Source organism: Pinus tabuliformis, chromosome 5_2 (genome assembly GCF_031772625.1).
Source record: "Pinus tabuliformis cultivar Carrire ecotype Pingquan chromosome 5_2, CPIR1, whole genome shotgun sequence".
NCBI classification, from domain to species: domain Eukaryota; kingdom Viridiplantae; phylum Streptophyta; class Pinopsida; order Pinales; family Pinaceae; genus Pinus; species Pinus tabuliformis.
The window spans coordinates 596,149,466-596,168,715 of NC_142306.1; the positions used below are offsets into that span (position 1 = coordinate 596,149,466).

Genomic DNA, 19,250 nt, shown 5'->3' on the forward strand with positions numbered 1-19,250 from the left:
AAGAAAAAATGAAAGTTAGGCCAACTAAGAGCACAGAGCACACACCAAAAAGTCCCTAAAAGATGTCAGCTAGTCAAACAACTTTCAATTATTTCCACTCCGGGTCATGAGGACCGGACACCAAAATACAAGAAAGTGAAGTAAGGGGATTTCTGAAGATAGTCTAGGATAATGACGGCCTAGTCCTATCAGCAAAGCTAACAGAGGAAGTTACGTTGACCTCCTAAAAATAGCCTATGCCTGTGCAAGCCCCCAAGCTTCGCATGGGTGCCCTCCAGAAGTACTGTTGAGAGTGATACAACATCGACCTTAGGTGCCACGAGATTCCCCTCCGCAGCCACCTATGTAGATCCCTAGGAGAAGCAACTAAGGTTACCAACTCATGTCAGAAGCTAGGTAGAACAGTCTTGAGATAAGATCCGACAAGTAGGAGAGGGGGTATCTCTCTTCCTTATCTTCAAAAACCCTCATGCTTAACTCCCAGATCTGGAGCTTTCCTGGTCTTCCTAATGCTATTGGATTTACACTCGTTATTTAGACTTCTATGTTTGACAGTTTAAAGTGGCCTTAGAGAGTTTTCTCTCCACACATCTAATCCAAGGCCCTAAAATATCCTAAAACTTGTTGATGTGTCTAAATTGACAATATAAAAAAGTTCTAGTATATTTTAATTAGCGCTTGTTTTTAAATGGGCTGATCTTAAGTTAAGGGATAAGTGGAAAAGAAACTTGTGTTTTTCGACACAAAAGAAATTAATAAAAACCAAACTATATGCAAATGCACTTTTTTTGTTCTTCGATGAAAGAAATTTCTACCAGGTTCTAAGGAACTTCTAAGAAAGCAATAAATTTTTCTTTTCTTTTCTTTTAACAAGCTTCACACTCACAAAAATTAATAAAAACTATAGATACCCTAAAAGACGCACAAACTATCCTAATGCAATGAATATATGTTGATGCAAAAACTTAAGACTACTCTAGAGCAAAGAATGAAAGTAACTTGTTTATCACTTCTAATTAGCTACTTAAGATGTTTAGATAGAATATAAGTTGCTAATGCTCATTTTTGTCCAAACACTAAAAGCAAATCCTAAGATAAACAAAAATGCACTTTCACTTGCCAAAAGAAACTAAATCAAAACAAGCCAAAGAAAGCAAAAACCAAGTTTTGAAGAAGTTTTATTCAAAAGAGAAAACAAAAAATGACTTTTCAAAAGTGCTCCAAACACTATCAAAAACTTTGAGACCGAAGAATAGGCAACAAAAACACTTTGCAAGTTATCAACTCAAAATGGGCAAAAACTCAACAAAATAGGCATTTCAAGATGCTCTTAATGATCAAAAAGTAGCAAAAAGAGCTTGGTGACAATGATCAAAAGATCAAGAAAGAAAACTCTCAATATCGTCACTCAACAACTTTCAAAAAGCAAGAAAAGCAAATGGCCACAAGATGCAGTTTTGACACAAAGCAAGAAGATCACAAAGATAAAGTTTGTCACAAAGATTGAAACCAATCTTTCTGCCCTGGAAGACTAGAAAAACCAAGATTCTAAGAGAGAAATATTGTGTGCTTAAACACAAATGATGAAAATTGCAACAAAACAAAACAAGACCACAACTTTCCACAAACGGAGAGAATTCGAAACCAGAAACTTGCTGTAAAAACAAAGACTGACAACTAAACTTGATTGCTCAGGAAACACTCAGACCAGCAAAAAAATTTACTGAACAAGAAATATTTGCAAAAATCTTGGAAAATTAGGCTATACACGATTGTGTCAATGCACAATTGCGTGTATACGCGATTCAGCCCAAGGAATCTTGCATATATGCGGGTTCATATGAGGAAACTTGTCTACATATGCTTTTGTAACCTGATAAAATTGCGTATATAACAGTTCACAAGAAAAAACAAAAAAGGGGTCTGAAGAAACTATTCAGAGTTAAAGTTTGAGTTCCTATGGGAACAGACAAATCAGTTATAGCAAGAAAATCAAAGGCTGGGCCCTGATTGGCTTAAATTAACCCAAACTAGGAACAACAATACTGTTGTCCCCAGTGGAGTTGCCAATTCTGTCGGGGGACAAAGTCCCCTAGGGTTTTGGGTCGGTACCCTAACAGAGCGAGGGTTATCTACAATAAAAAAAAATGCATTCCATACATCCATGATACTAATATAGGCAAACTATGAGAAGAGAGGTGCACCCGGGGGTCCTTCGTTTGGGTAGATCCAGCCAGGGTCCAAACCCTCTTGGAGTTCCTTTCGATCCTTAAACCTACAAAACAATCCATTCAAAGAATCATAGCAATATATGGACCAAGCGTCATATAGAAATCAATTTCATAACATATTAAAAGATAGTTAGTTATGCAATTGAAACAATTATTCATATGCAAATCATAACAACAACATCAAAAGCATGAAGAAGATTGATTTCGGGAACAAGACAAATGTTTCTTTATTACTGATAACTAAAACAAAGTGAGGAATGATATCACCTGAATCTTCCTCTTGTAGGCTCCAAGTGGAACCGTCCTTCGGATTCATCCAATCCCAAGTCTTCAAAAGGCTCCTTCCATGACTCACACAAGGATATCTCAACTAGTGAAAAGACATCATAACTCAAGGAAACAAGGGTTTCCTGTAATGGGGGAAGTGCTGGAAGCACAAGGATCTTCAGACCTGATCAGGGATAATCTCAGCAGAGTGATTTTTTGTCTCTATTCTCTCCTCACTTAGGCCTTCCCATTGAAGCATTCTTATACTTCTCCCAAAGTAGTTTTTTAGTTGGGAATTTGTTGGGAACAGTTGGGCCACGGGCACTAATACGTAATCAATAGGTAAAACCTATGATCTCCACCCAAAATTAAGGAGATTTATTTATTTATTTTTAAGTGTTTTAAGACACATACGTGGGTTGGGTATACACAAACCCACGTACACAAACGTTTAGCTCAGGGAAATGTCATGTATAGGGAGTAAAACATTGTTTTTTAAGTATTTGGACTAGGTCTGGAAGGATGGGTTGCCCTAGGCCATGAGTGCAGCATCAAAAACATCAACAGTGAGATTTAGAGCTATAACAGTCGCTCCCTTGAACATGGAACTCCCTCATATAAACCTTCCTTGTGACGACCTCTCAATATGAATCTTACCATCCTATGAGTTTAGCATATATACCCTTATTTTCTTGCATCTCTATATCATAACTCTCTTTGGTGTTCATTAGTCTAGTGCTGCATGGTTAAAACCATTGTCATGCCTTCTATTGTTCAAGGGAAAACCTTTATCTTCTGTTTCCTCCATCAACCCATCAAGCATATCCTACCATCATGCCCTCTGTCTCCTTGACCCAATGCTTAAAATATTCCTAAAAAATAATCATTCTTGTCCCGTTTCATGTCGACTGATTTAGGACACCTTATTTCCTGCCTTTCGATAAGTCTCTTCCTATTGACTTCAATACTCTATATAGGAAGAAGACCCAGAAACACTTCGGTGCCTTGGTACTTGCAGACATCACTGGTAGGTCACCTTGTGTTCGATCAGGGGTTTTCATTATTGGCTCCTAGTTAAATGATTCTACGAGTTTTCGATGACAAAAACAATTTTCGCACTTGCTAGATTTTATTGTGCATCTTAGAGACCATCACCATTATCGGTGGCCATCCTCACCTCTGTTAACGGTCTCCATTCATGACTAGTAATCAGACGATTTTGTGCATGTTCTACATCAGCACATATATTCACATGTATTGATCTATGTTGTTCGGTGAAGTGGAAATCAAGACCTTGGGTAGAGGCTTGCATCACTCAGCCTTGTTTCCTCTCCCAAGTCGTGGTTATTGTTTTTTGGAGACAAATCATTAGAATGACCCTATTATGACAACGGTTCCACATTGTTCTTATCGGCGACCAACATCGTCATATCTCTTTTCTGAGAAAATCACTCTGACATAGCTACTAAGCATGGGAATGCCCAACTCAGGACATGATTTTAGTTGTTTTATATATATGTGTTGTATCAGTTTTCCCGTACCACCTGAAGCTCCAATCCTCTCTCTCCTTTTTCCAAAGAAAAGGACATTTAAATATAAAGTATTTCAGCCATCATCGCAAACTATGATCTCACATGTTAGGGGGCATCTATTATACATAAAAATGACCTCCTCATCAACTCAGAGGACAAAGACATGATGACTGAAGGACTGGCCAAGTTGTCAAGCTAACATTGTCTAGATGCTATCAACCTACTTTATAAAGCTTCTCAACAAGCTTAAGGGTGCGTTAGTGCCTAGGGTAACTCTAGTTGCTACCTCAGGAACAGTGTTAATGAACCTACATCAAGTTCTATGGGTCAGAGTGAATTAACTGAGAAAATATCCCTAGATTCTCTCCTATGTTAGCTCATAAAAGAAGGGAAACATAAGAACTCAACCTGTTTGGGGGAATTACTAATTCTTGATGGAGTATGCAAACATAAAAGAGCACTAAAGCAAGAAACATCACTGCTTTTTCCTAATGGAACTCATGAAGGACTTGGCAACCCTAAACCTACATGCTATTTATGCAAGGCTTGGGCCATTGTGAAAGGGATCGGAACATTTAAAAGGATTTCCTATTTGATTGTCAAGTAAAGTCTTACACTAAGGCATAAAAAGAGGTTAAGAAGGGAGAGAGAGAGAGAGGAGCTAGAGGGGTAAGGGAAGGCTGATGCAACTGATGGTTGTAATCACTCTTTCTACATCAATATAGAACTATAGTTGTGTTTTCCACTCCATGATGTTGGTAGTATAACTTGTTTATATGTCGATCTAATATCTTCTAGCATGAGTGGCTTAGTTATATGCAACTATATATCTTTTATATTTTCATGCATTTGTTTATGAAGGTTTTATGTTGTGATATTATGATTGTCTTTGCTACATGCAGGTTTTGATCTAGAGCCAGCTCAGGGGTCTTTTGCCTAGCTGCATTGCGCTCTCCAAAAACACCACACTAAGACTCGAGGTAATAATTCCTTCTTGCTTTCATGTTTATTTGTTAAACATAGATATGCATGTATCTTTGTGACAACTGCAGCTAATTTGACTATCTGCCAAGGATCTCGAGAAGATCCTTGAGGGTTTTATACATCACCAAACACCCGTGTATTAATCCCTATACCAATGATATTCAAATACAACCCACTAAACTCATCAAAGATCAAGGGTTAGCAAAATTAATGGCAAAATTGAACTTATAGGCTTTAGATATAAATTTTCTAACAATATTCAATGAACTAGATGTGCTGGTGACTCCACAGATAGAAGAAGATTTTTATACCTCTCCTTGGTATGCATACATTATTTATGTTTTACATCATTTAAATATCCGCTTGGTTTAACTAAAACAAAATCGAGATTTATTAAACTTATATTTGTTAAGTTTTGTATTTTGGACAAAAATATCTATTGGAAAGATGTTGGTGGAGTTTTACTAAACTGTTTGTTGAAAAATGAAGCAGATAAATTCATGCAAGAGTTTCATGAAGGAGACTGTAGTGGGCACTTGTACTAGAAGACTACCACCAATAATATTATGAGGGCAGTTTTTTATTGGCCCACCTTATTTTATGATGTCCAAAAGAAAGTTACTTCATGCCACAAATGCCAAATATTCGAAGGAAAAAAGAAAATATTGCCCTTGCCTTTAAGGCCTATATCTTCTAAAACTGCTTTCCAACAATGGGGCCTTGACTTTATAGGAGAAATTCACCCTTCCTCTTCTTCCCAACATAAATGGATTCTTATAGCCACTGATTACTTTACAAAATCGATAGAAGCCATACCAGCTAGACAAGCCTCTGATGCAGTCATCATAAAATCCCTGGAGGACAATATCCTTGCAAGATGTGGATGTCCTAGGAAGATTAATACTGACAATACTACAGCGTTCAGGTGAAAGAGGATGGTATATTTTGGCAACAAATACCAAATAACATTGGGACATTCTACGACCTATTACCCTAAGGGAAATGGACTGGCAGAATCTTCCAATAAAAGCTTGGTTAATATTATTAAAAATTGTTGCAAGAGAATAATAAATCATGGCACAACATGCTGGTTAATGCATTGTGGGTAGACAAGTTTACTACCAAAACGTCAATAAGAATGTCTCCATACCAGCTAGTTTATGGAATATGTTATCACCTAAGAAACAATTTCTAAATTGTTCACATCATTTTGATTGTAAAGGTTTGGTGTTAGTCCGGGTTTAGTTTTCTTTCAAATTTTCTTAGTATCTAAGTCCTAGGAGTCTTGGTGGTATGGTTAAATAAAGGTCAAACACTCCGTTCTCATTCATCACTGGTTACATAACTCACACAGATTCCATTGTATCAAATTTGTTTTAAGCTTCTTATGTGTTATGAAACTGTCTAGGTGTTTTCGTAGCGCAAAACCCAGAATTTACACTGGCTGCGCTACGAAATCAGGGATTCATTCGGATCCGTAGCAAATCTCACCCAGCTGTCATATTTATCAAAATCCGTTGTGTTTACATCAACAGTTGTCAGCTTATACACTTCGTCTATCATATCCAACCGCTTATCCTCATCATTAGGTCATTAGGTGTCTTGGTACTGGCACATGTTTGCAGTTGTTCATTTACAGATGACAACAATGCTTATTATTGTGTTGGGACAACATATGTATTGCCCGAGGAGAACGAACCTAACAAGGGCCGAATTTTAGTATTTTCAGTTGAAGATGGTAAACTGCAACTTGTTACTGAGAAGGAGACAAAGGGTTCTGTTTACGATCTGAATGCATTTAATGGAAAGTTACTTGCTGGCATCAATCAAAAGATTCAGTTATACAAATGGGAGCTCTGTGATGATGGTTCAAGAGAGTTGCAGTCTGAATGTGGCCATCATGGTCATATTCTTGCACTATATGTTCAATCTCGTGGAGATTTTATTGTAGTTGGTGATCTGATGAAATCAATCTCTTTATTGATATATGGCACTGGAATGGATTGTTTTAGGGTACACTGCAGCAGCAGAGGCCATAATATTATTAATGTTAACAATGCCCGGATTGGACCGCCTGGGAAAGGGCCTCAATGCGGTGGCCCGGAGCGCGTTGAAGCCATTGTTGACTGTGGTGCCCTTCTGCCTCTTTCTGTTGATGGATATCTACTGGAAATTCGAGGTACGCCCTGTTTGTGATGGCCCCCTTTGCAGTCCCGCAGAACATCTTCGACACCAGAAATCAGTGATGAAAAATGAGAGGAATGCTCTGCTTATAGTCATGTCTCTGGTTCTCTATTGGCTTCTGTACCGTGTTACAATTTTGTGCCTTCAGCTTCAGCGGATGGACGAGCAACGCCAGAGGCTTAAGAACAAGGACTGAGGTGTTATCAAGGTTTAGGGTTTAAGAAATAACAGTGAAAAGCGGTTTTTTTCTCATTAAATTCAATGTAACCATGTCTCCATGTTCATTGTGCACTGTAAAAGTGTGAGGTCCGGTATTGTGTGCTGAATTTCATGGCCACTGTCATACTCGTAATCAAACTACGAGTGCCTTTTGAAATATGTTATTTCTCACCAATGCTCTTGGTTTTCAAAGGCATATACAATTATCCACAATCGAGTTTATACAAACATGAGGAGGGAGCAATTGAAGAGAGGGCTCGTGATTATAATGCAAATAAAATGACAACAGTTGAAGTTCTGGATGATGATAGATTTTAAGTTGCGCGATTCTAAGGGTTGCATTCATCGTTTCAACTGTGGATTTGAGAGCTTGACAGAGCTTGCTTCTACTGTTGTTCAACGAATAGGAGATGATATTGATCAACTCCGGCCACCTCAGATTTTGTATAATCTGTGTATATGGCTGCAAAGAAGATGCGTGAATTTCAAGTCAATTCAGTCATCGTCACAACTGGGAATAAGCCTCAAGGAATTCTAACTTCAAAGGATTCGCTTACATGGATTGTTGCACACAACCTTTATCCAGAATCAACCCTCGTTGAAAAGCTAACACATGCAGCCATGGCCATGGTGGGAGGTTCAAGCTGTGCTGCAAGTGACACAAAAGCACAATGATGCAGAAATTCTGGGATTCGACTCTGACATTAGAGCCACCGGAGATTGATGAGGATGGTCACAATGATTTCTCTCCAAGGCAGTCAGTTGATGGTACAGAATCAGTAAAATTAGGATATCCATTGTTAGGTCTTGCGAATACATTTTATACCTTGGAGCAGAGAACAATTTCAACCTTTTTTACAGTGAGGAAAAATAGCGATGCTGCAACTGATGAAGAGAGAGGAAAATTGGAAGTTGTAGGTGAATACCACTTAGGAGAGTTTGTTATATCTTATTATACATGGATCTCTTGTTATGCATATGCCAGATTCAGAATCTAGCCAGATTCCTACAGTTATATTTGGAACAGTCAATGGTGTTATTGGTGTCATTGCATCTCTTCCTCATGAGCAATATCTGTTTCTTGAAAAGTTGCAAGAAAATCTTGTCAAGGTGATCAAGGGAGTAGGGAGCTTAAGCCATGAACAATGGCGATCATTTAGCTATGAAAGGAAGAATGTGGATGCAAAAAGTTTCCTGGACGGTGATTTAATTGAGTCATTTCTAGATCTTAGCAGAAATCCGATGGAGGAAATTGCAACTGCAATGTCTGTTCTAGTAGAGGTAAAGCAACTATCTCTTAAGAGGAATGTGGTGTTTAAGAGTTAAAAAGGGCCTTTGCATTCAGTTTTGAACAGCTTCAGGGCACATGAAAAGAGACATTTCAAGATAATGAAGCTCAAGACAGTCAAATTTTGGCATTAAGACTGTGTTTTTGAAATTACACAGCAGTTTCGTAGCGCGCTACGAAACTGCTGTAGCTGCATGTTACAATTCGGTTGATAAATTATGATTGACAAAGCGGCAAATCTTTTTGAAAGGAGGTGTATAAAGAGGATCATTAACAAAATATGAGCATCCAGCAGGGGCAGAACAAGCCGAGGAAGGACATATATGAGCTCTAAAGCTATGTGTTATAAAGTGGTCATTATTCATAGCTAGCTTTGGTCATAATGCTTCAAACAGCATTAGACAGGTGTTGTCTTAACACATGTACATAAGCCAGGGTCTACAGCACATGAAGAACGTGGCACTCCAATACATTTTTGTGTAATTAAAGAAGATCAACATGGTTAATCAGTTCCAAATATCTTTGAGGAAACCAAAAGCATAAAAATAGGGATAGTTTCCTACTTCTCAGCGGCCGTAAAGGGATAAGACATTAAGGACTAGTAAGGAGCTTTGAACATCCACCACAACTAAATTGAAGAAGACCACTTGTCAGAGAACGAGATTTGATTGTAATTAATGCTATTACCAGCATGATGTGGAGTTAAACTCCTAATTGTCTTAGGTTTCTAAAATATCTAGTTAGCAGTTTGTTGCATTTAATAAGTAGTTAAAGTTGGAATAGGTGTCATAGCAAGCAGAATTTGAGTTCCCCTCATGCTGGAGGAGGAATCTCGGCTTTGTAAAGAATTCTATATATAGCAGAAACAACAATGTACTCAAGGTTGGAAAATTTCAGAGAAATTGGAACTATTGTGCTATGTATATGACCCTGTTTTAGTAATACAAGACTTGACTTTACTTCTCAGGAATCAGAAAGAGTTTACTGTTCAGAATGTTGTGTATTGTCCTCTCTTCAATATTTGCAATGGTATAGATGTGTGATCACTTAGAAATCACTGATTGTGCTCTAATTTCCTTCACATATTTATAAACTGTGTTGCCCTATATGTTTCTGGTGTGTTCTGAATGGTAGAAATCTAAATGCCCTAACTTCTATGTAAGGTTGATATCATTGTTATACTGAAATGATTGTGACTCCATAAGCCCAATGGATACCTTTTAATTGTGTTTCAACCACTCTCATTTTTCTATCTTTGTTTCACAAGAGTTAGCCATCTTAATCATAATCAAAAAACATTAATCCTTTGAGAGAGCCCTCTCAGGTTGGGGAGGCTAAGCCTCAGCCTAAAGTAGGTTTGAAATAGTTACTTAAGGTCTTCCTGGTCAGCAGCCTTCCAGGGTCTGATTTTGAGATAACATAATAGATGTTGTTTTTCCAACCTCGTTTAGGATTCCTGTTTTAAAAATGCTACAAGAATTGGAGGTTGAACCAAATGATTTACAAAGGAGAATAAACCAGATAATTCATTTGTAGAAGTCAAGAGAGGAAGTTCATAACAAAACTCAATTGATCCAAGAAAGCATCAAGAAGACATTTGACAAAAGAACTAAGGCTGATGATTTTCAGATCGGCAATCATGTTCTGAAATGGGATTCTAGAAGAGAAGAGAAAGGAAAGCATGGTAAGTTTGACAATATGTGGATGGGACCTTACATTATTTATGCTTACAGAGGTAACAATGCATTTTTTCTGAAGAACACAGATGGAACAGAGTTACCTGGAGGACCTGTCAATGGCAGGATGCTAAAGCATTATGTTTTTCAGGACTAAATAACAATTTTTATCACACCCATTGTAGATACCATTTACTTTGTATTGTCATGAGTGGGTAGCTTATGTATGAAAGTTGAAGCCCGTGGAGAAGGCCCTAAGATTTTAGTTATTTTTCCACCATAACTACAACAAACAAAAAAAATCAGATGTGGTCAAACATTGAAGATAAGGATTCAAGGCTACTAGTCTATGGTGTTCTTGACACTTCACCAGGAAGTTCCATCCCTAGTTGGAGCCATTGTTAGGGTCCTATAATTTATAGGATCAAATGATGATTGAATAATTGCTTTCAGTATTTCAGATTGTAAATAATATTTCTTACTGCAAATGATTTCCAAAAAAGATAGAAAAATGAAAATTAAAAATGAAAAGAGGGTATAAATACAAAAATAGAAAAAGGAAAAGAAAAGAAATGATAAAATAACCCCACAAAAAAATGAATAAATGTGAAAGTGATGCTAGTTGAAGTGCCACTGATAGTCTGTTGGTTTTGCAAAGAATAAATTCATGAAATTGTGTGCAGCTTGTCTAAATGCCACAATACCTTTGTGCTTGAAACATATAGTTTAATCATGTTCAAGAAAGTTTCAATTTATGTTAATTATATTAGAGTAAATAACTTAGCCAAACAGTGTAATCTTGGCTGAGATTAGATAGGTAGAATAGGTGAATAAGTTGATCCAAAATTTTAAACTGGATTAATGTAGTTTTTATATTAGTTTAGTTGTTTGAAATAAATATTCTTAGTCCTTTAAGAATAGAAAAAATTGGGTTTTCACGTTTAAATGCACCCTCATTGCTTCAAAGTTACATTAGTGTAGGGAAAAATTGAATTTGTTATGTAATTGGTGAATTAGTCATTTTTCCAAAGTTTGGACTTTGGTGTAAAAAGATATCCACTCGAAATACAAGGTGGGGCCCCCGATGTTAAACCTTGCACATCTTACCTCCCTAGATCATCATGTCGCTTTGATCCAATGACCCTTAAGTCTTTTCAGACCCCCCCACAGTGATTTTCTTTAATGGCAACGGGGGTCCAAAAAGTGGTTTTCCCCGCCGCTACGTGTTCACTCCTTGTAATTTCAGACCCCCCCCCCTCGTATACCAAAATCAGCCTACCATCCCCATTCGAAATCAGTTCCTGCCACCCACCGCAACTCGCCTTCCCACCAATATTCACCCACATTCATCCACCCGTGTTAATCCACCACGTCCCTACTCAACCTCCATTCTACTGATGCTAGTCATCCTTCCTCCTATCACTTCTCTCCAACTGACCTGTGCCCTCGTCCACCTATCCCAATCCTCCACATCGACGACCATTGCACCCGTCCCATTATAGTTTCTTGTTGATTTCCTCCATTCCATTGCAGAGTAAATTCTACTCACAATCATTGATCCAACAATTCCTCTCCGTCCCTAAACTATAAATCTCCATTCTCCCTGACAATTAAATCCTTTTCCCCTTTTTCCCACTGTACATTGCTCTTGCCCTCTATTTCATGCCTATCAGCAATTATTCATAGACGAGTTGCCTATCTCCGATTAATTTACAGAGGGACACCCACTTAGCATTTTCCTGACAATTACTGAGATCTTCTGCAAATTCCCTCTATCAAAACTCTCCTGCATTCATTATGTTACCACGATGGCCCCCAAAATTGTCAGTGTGGTGAATCCCATGCTCACTCACCCTATGGATTTATACCACATCCCTCTTTTTGACAAAGACTATAAGATAACCGAGACGCAGTATGAATTCGACATCCTCGAATTATGTTGTTGGTTTCGTGATAATTACCTTGACCAATCTGAAAAAATCAACCTCTGGCAGTCTAGACTACCCGTGTTCGTTTTCCCCCAGTCTTATTACTTTCTCGAATTATTTCTAAAGTGTCATGCCTCTTACCTTTCAAGTAAGAGGGTTATTATTTCCCCCAATGGTGAAATCCTTTTCACCATTACTTCTCATAGCATAAGCCAAATGTTGGAGGTCCCCTACAGTGATTCCCTCACCCCTTTTTCCCTTGAAGCTATCAAAGAAATCTATCATAAACTCACCTTCCACTAGAGAGCTAGGCTTTTTGATGTCTTTCTCCGAGAAGATTCTCAACTCCCCAAGAAAAACCCCCCTTACCCCTCTTCTATTTTCCCTCAAAGGACTAGATAGATTATCTCTATCTTGTCATGTATACTTGGTTACAATTTGGATGAATGGGTCAATGAGCCTATTTTAGGCTTCCTATACACCCTTTCTACAGAAGAAGGACTATTAGTCACCTTTGACTATGGTCACTTCTTGGAAAATGTAATTCATAAAAAATTCCTTTGGTTTCTAACTGAAGGAATGTTATGATATTCTTATATTCTTATGTATATGTTCAATTTCCCTTTGTAGTGTAGAAACTTGATCGGCAAGGAGAGCCTGATTCCATTATATTTTGGACCTCCATGATCATAAGACAATAATAGGAATTCAACGTTATAGAGTTTATTGTTCAGTTTGCGTATCCAACAGCTTGTTTGATGAGTGGCCAGTAGATTCCAAGGATCAATGAGGATATTTAGAAAGTGTTACATCTCAGTGAACAGGTGAAGATAGGAAATTGGTACCTATACGAGTCATTTACAGAGATCATAGTTTATGGCTTAGAGCTGCCACCATATAAGTTGTCGAAGTACCTCCCAATGAGAATATTTTCCTTGGAGTACATCAAGAAAATAATTCACTTAGACAACATCCATTTCATGGCAGCCAAGAAGAAATATCAGTTCTGAATTAAGACACATATAGGACCTTTCATCTGCAACATTAGAGTAGTAAGAGAGGAAGCAAACCTCCTATTGAAACAAATGAATTTCCCTCTTAGTTTTACTTGGTCCTATGACCCCTTTGGGATAATTTCTAAGTTAAGAGTGGAACAAAAGGAAACTCCCTATATGCATACCCAAAGTACATTATCAAACACATTTGGGTAGAAAACACATTGTAAGAGGCCGAAGAACATGTACTTTCTAGAGTAACTTTAGAGACTCCTCTACTTAGAGAAAAGACTGAGAAGAGATAGAGAGAGGATGAATCTCCTTCAGTTACATAAGTCTTAGCCAAAGAGTTCAAAATATGTACAAATAAGGTTAAGACAGGCTCTAAGATAGACTTCCCACCACAGGAGGAAACACATGGTACTATTATACTCTTAGGTTTTCCAACTTTTAAGTTTGATAGCAATGCCACAGATTCTCCATCATCTTCAACTATTAAAGAGATTCCATCTACAATACCTCACACACCAGAGTCATCTACAGAACAAAGGCAACTGGATATTTTCCAGAGATATAAAGAGATTAAACAGAGGAATGAAGCCATTCATGACAATATCTCTACTCAATTCAGGAAGCAGTCTTCCTCAATCCAGCATAGGCTCATTTTAGCCTATGACACAGAGAAGGGAAGAATGCATATGGCATTCTTACAGGCCCAAGTTCCACAACCAAAGTCAACAATAGACTTCAAACAAACTACCTTTGAGTTTGAGGCAAAGGATGTTCATCCTTTGGATCAAATGGATATGCACAGGTAGACTGGAGAAATGGTCTACTCAACCTTCACACAAAATATTGTCATTGCTTCCAAACTAAGACTTTCTTTAAAGAATGTTTAGTCTTAGCTTAAATTAAAGAAAGTGTCCTCCTTTCTAAAGACAACAAAATCAAATATTTGGAGGAAATGGTAGAGAAACATGGTTTTGATCCTGGTAATTCAAAGGCCATGGAGGAGACAATTAGGAAGAAAAATGTTCACATAGTAACCCTAAAGAAACAATTGAAGCTACCTGTGACTAAAGATCCTTAGGAAAAGGACCTAGGAGAGACATACTTACAAAAATAATAGATGCTAAAGCTCCTGTTGGAACAAAGTGCACAAATCAAAGAGATGGAAGCGGATATGGACAAGCTGATCAAAGAAAAGGAACAGATTTCAACACTAGTTGTAGATCCTCTTGATGTAGTACCAATTGCATCTCTACTTAAAACATGTATCCCTACAGCAGCCATAATAGCATGAATGTCCTCTTCTTCAGTACTTTCCACATCAGTTGCAGATGATTCAATTTAGTTGGATGAATCCATGGAACACATGTCTATACAAGGAGAAGGGATAAAGAACTAAGACGGGAGGTGAAATTCCTACAGGAATAGAAAGAAAGATTTGGAAATTCTATCCTAATAGAAAATAGAGATCCCAAACATTGTCCCAGAGATTTGTGCCATGGGTAATACATTGGGATAGGTAAAAGAGAATATTTGGAAGTGAATTGATAAAGACATGATAGACATTTGGCCTTCTATACAAATAATTTTTGAACAACAGGAACTGATTCTAAGGTCTAATGAAGCCATCGAAGAAGTTGAAAAGAATTTGGGTGATAAACCCAGTGAATCAACTCAGTTCATCAAATTCCTTAACTCCAAAAACAAATAGGAATTAGAAGAGTTGGAGATTGAAGATAGAAAAGAAACAATATTGGAAGTCAAGAAGGTATTGACTAAGAGAAATCTACTGAGACATCTTGAAGAAAAATGTCTGAGTATGGACACTAGTTTACAAATATTCTTCAATAAGCTCGAGCCCCTCTACAAGAAAGGACTTCCAAATTTATTAGGTATTAATGATAAGCTCAACACATGGTCTGATTACAATGAGGAACTAATGGCCAAGGCAAGAGATAGTTCGAAGGTTGCAGTTGGAAGATTTAGTATGATAGGAAAAGATTTCTTGGAGGCGTTCGCATATGACTTGGACATTCAGTATGAAATTAAACACATATTCATTACCAATCTGACATTTTCTAAATAAACTGAAGTCAAAGAAGTTTACAAAAATTTACTGAAGATGACTATCCTTAGTGAACAATGCTGGGGTAAACTATGTGAATTACTAGAGTAAACAAAAGGTTTTACTAAACAGCTCATCCTCAACAACACAACAAAATTCAAGGTCTAGACAACTGACTATTCCACCGATTTAGTACCACCAATTCTGACAATTCGAATTTACCTAAAATTTTGTAATAACTTAGATAGATTCAGTTTATGAATTCCTAAATACATCCTAGTTGGTTTTGACAGGATATTTTTGTAAATAAATTATAAATACTTCATTTTTTGAAGTAATAGAGGATGGTTTTTATACAGGAGAACATTATTGTACATTGTTGAAGCATCAACGAATTTACCAGTAATACAAAAAACGCTTTCACAGGAATTTTGTGGCAAGTTGTTGGTGAAGTGCCTCTATCATTCTATGTGTTGATATTTCTCTATTTATCACACATTTGTTTCTTAAGCGGAATTATTCAATAGATAAGTAAAGGACATAATTTGTTTAAATCTACACTCTTCTTTCGGCTTTGAATAATTTCCATGTTTTCTAGTGAACTTTAAATATAGAATTCAGGTAACAATGTTCTATATCTAAAGTGAACCTTAATCTCTTCTTCCTTCCCCGTATCATAACTAAAAGAATTCAATTAGTTTGGCTACCTTGCCCTGTGAGATCTATTTGTAAACACTGAAATCCATTAGTATTTTGTCAGACAAACTCCATAGCCCAATGGTAATCTAGTTATCAACCAACCATTCAAATACAAACCAAACCTTAAACTTCATAACTAGCTTAATATCTAATACAAAAAAGTTAAATCTTACAAAGAGAGCCCTCTCAGAAGTTGGCAAGGCTAGATCGCAACTTCCAAAGTAGGTTTGTGGCTATCTTTGTGATTTTCTTCTGCAACCTCACAAAATTACAATGTGCTAACACCTCTCATTGATGAATTATTGGATGAATTGCATGGAGCAATTTACTTCACCAAGTTGGACCTTCGTTCAGGATATCATCAAATCAAAATGAAGATTGAAGACATTCCGAAAACAACATTTAGAACTCATGAGGGTAATTATGAACTTTTGGTTATGCCTTTTGGCTTACCAATGCACCTTCTACATTTCAAGGTTTGATGAATTTCATTTTCCAACCCTTAGAAAAATTGTGTTAGTATTTTTTGATGATATACCAATCTACATCAAGTCTTGGTAGGATCATGTTCAACATGTTGATAGAGTGCTCAAACTATTGGAGGAGAAACAATTATATGCAAAAACCTCCAAATGTTTCTTTGGAGTAAAAGAGGTGGAATATTTGGGTCATATTGTATATCATGAAGGTGTTAAGGTAGAACCTAGCAAAATGAAAGCCATTAAGGATGGAAAATCCCAACATCCATAAAGCATCTGCGAGGATTTCTTAGGTTGACAGGGTATTATTGCAAGTCTATTAAGAATTATAGGAGAATAGAAACACCTCTAACAACATTACTGAAGAAAGATGCATTTTCTTGGACTCCAAAAGAAATGAAAGCCTTTGAACATCTTAAAGAGGCAATGTTCCAAGAACTAGTCTTAGCTACACCAAACTCCACAAAAACCTTTATTATGGAATGTCATGCCTCGGAAAATGGAATTGGTGATGTTTTAATGCAAGAAGAAAGACCCATCTCTTTTGAATGTCGTCCAATCAATGGAAAGTATTTACACAAAGATATTTATGAGAAATAAATGTTGGAAATACTACATTCACTTAAGAAATGTCAACCTTACCTAATGGGAAGGCATTTCAAGGTAAAAAAAAATCATGCTAGCCTTAAATACTTTCTAGAACAAAGATTATCTTTAGAAGAGAAGAAAAAATGGGTCACAAAGATGTTGGGTTATGACTTTGAAATCATCTACAAAAAGGGAAGCAAAATGGTGTTGCAAATGCACTCTCAAGAAAGGATGAGGATGGGGAAGCATTGCTTTACACCATTTCTATTATCCAACCAAATTGGATAAACAAAGCAAGGGATGCATGGAAGAATGACAAAGAAGTGTGGGCACTCATTCAAAAGTTACAACAAGACCCCAGTACATCTGATACATTTAGCTAGAAAAAAGATTCATTATGGTACAAAGATCACTTATACCTCTATAAGAATTCCCAACTCAAACAAAATATTCTTATGGAATTTCACATCTTTCCTTAGGTGGGCACTCAGGATTTTTATAAACTTACCATAGCGTTAAGAAGAAATTTTTTTGGGATGGCCTTATATTTGATATTCAAAATTTTATGGTGGAATGTTTGGTTTTCCAACAAAATAAAGTTGAAACAATTAAGACCCTAGGTCTATTACAACCTTTATCCATTCCAAGTCAACGTTGGGGGGAGGTTTCAACGGATTTTATCAGAGGTTTACCCAAGTCCAATGGAAAGAGTGTCATCATGGTAGTAGTTGATATATTTACCAAGTATGCACATTTTGTGCATTATCTCATCCCTTTAAAGTGAGTACAATTGCTACTGCATTTATGGAAGCAATTAAAAAGCTACATGGAAGCCCAAAGATTATTTCAAGTGACAGAGATCCCATTTTCACTGGAAAATTTTGGACAAAAGTATTTTCTTGTCTAGGTACTCAGTTAGCTCATAGCTCATCGTATCATCCTCAATCTGATGGGAAAACTAACATAGTGAACAAATGTTGGGAAGGATATCTTCGTTGCTTTGTATATGATAAACAGACACAATGGGTCAAATGGTTTCCTCTGGCTAAATGGTTGATCCAGGTGGATATTGGTGCCCACCCACCAAGTCCTCTTGGACCCCCACCATTGTTTCTTTTAGCTTCTCAGTTTCCTTAATTGTAGCACAGTTTACTATTTTTAGCAGTTTTTCGAGTCCTGAACTTCTGAAGCCGTTTTGAGGCCCTAAACAACGTTCTTTTGGGAAAACTAGGAGCAACATGGGTCCATGGACCGATGTTTCTCTTCCCAAAGTTGTAGTTCTCAAATGGATATTTCTAATGAGATATTGTGCACATCAAACAGAGATCGTATGCCAAAGTTACGACCTTGGGAAGTTGATGTACCAATTTACCCAAACGAGGCCCACAGTTTGGCGTTTCATCTTCTAGGGTTAGGTTTTTGGATGTTTATGGTTTTCCATTGTTTCTCGACAATAAATAGGCCTTTGAGCCTCATTTTAACAGCATTCAGAGGCATGTAGCTGCCACATATCTTCTTAGAGATAAGCTACCTTCGCCCTAGCTGGTTTATTTCCATTTATGTTTGTAAGCATATTTCAGTATTTTACAGTAATGAAATGAAGTATTACTTCCATTGCATCTCTGCATTTATGATTATCTCTGTAATTTGTTGCATTTGTATTTAAATCTGGATCAGTGGTATCAGAGCGGTCTATTGTTTCTCTATTTTTCTTTGCATGTCCCCAAAAAGGTCGGGATATAAGGAGTTAGGGCTTGAACTGGTCGAACCTTTGCAAGACCAACCTCGCAAATCCTAACGGCCTCCCATGCTGAATGAAAAGAAAGACGAGGGGGTAGGAGATCCTATCAGAATCTTGGTCGAAGAAGCCCTCGAATAGTAAAGGAACACGATAATGGACATCTTTGCCCAGATCCTTCAGCGGCTACCCAAAGGTGACGCAACGGCTTCCAACAGCTGCTCTAGAAATGTCACACCCTTTAAGGTACAAGTTAATATTGAAATCCCCATCTTTGAGGGTCAAATAGATGCAGATGTTGTAGATAAATGGTTAAATCTTATAGAAGGGTATTTTTCTATTCATTATTTTTTGTGTCGGGAAAAGAT

At 37.2% G+C, this 19,250-nt stretch overlaps 1 protein-coding gene and 1 pseudogene across 1 annotated transcript; both read left to right on the forward strand.

Moving 5' to 3' along the window:
* The first annotated feature begins 7,001 nt into the window (after nt 1–7,001).
* On the forward strand, nt 7,002–7,394 carry LOC149160403 (uncharacterized). Its single transcript, XM_089434226.1, has one exon. It carries the CDS (start codon nt 7,002–7,004, stop codon nt 7,392–7,394), a length of 393 nt encoding a protein of 130 aa, XP_089290352.1.
* A 1,001-nt stretch (nt 7,395–8,395) lies between these two features.
* On the forward strand, nt 8,396–8,743 carry LOC149160404 (DNA damage-binding protein 1 pseudogene; annotated as a pseudogene).
* The last annotated feature ends 10,507 nt before the right edge of the window (nt 8,744–19,250 follow it).

Bases quoted from the DNA above. Each gene is read 5' to 3' on its own strand.
- LOC149160403 (XM_089434226.1), top strand. From the start codon at position 7,002: ATGGCACTGGAATGGATTGTTTTAGGGTACACTGCAGCAGCAGAGGCC.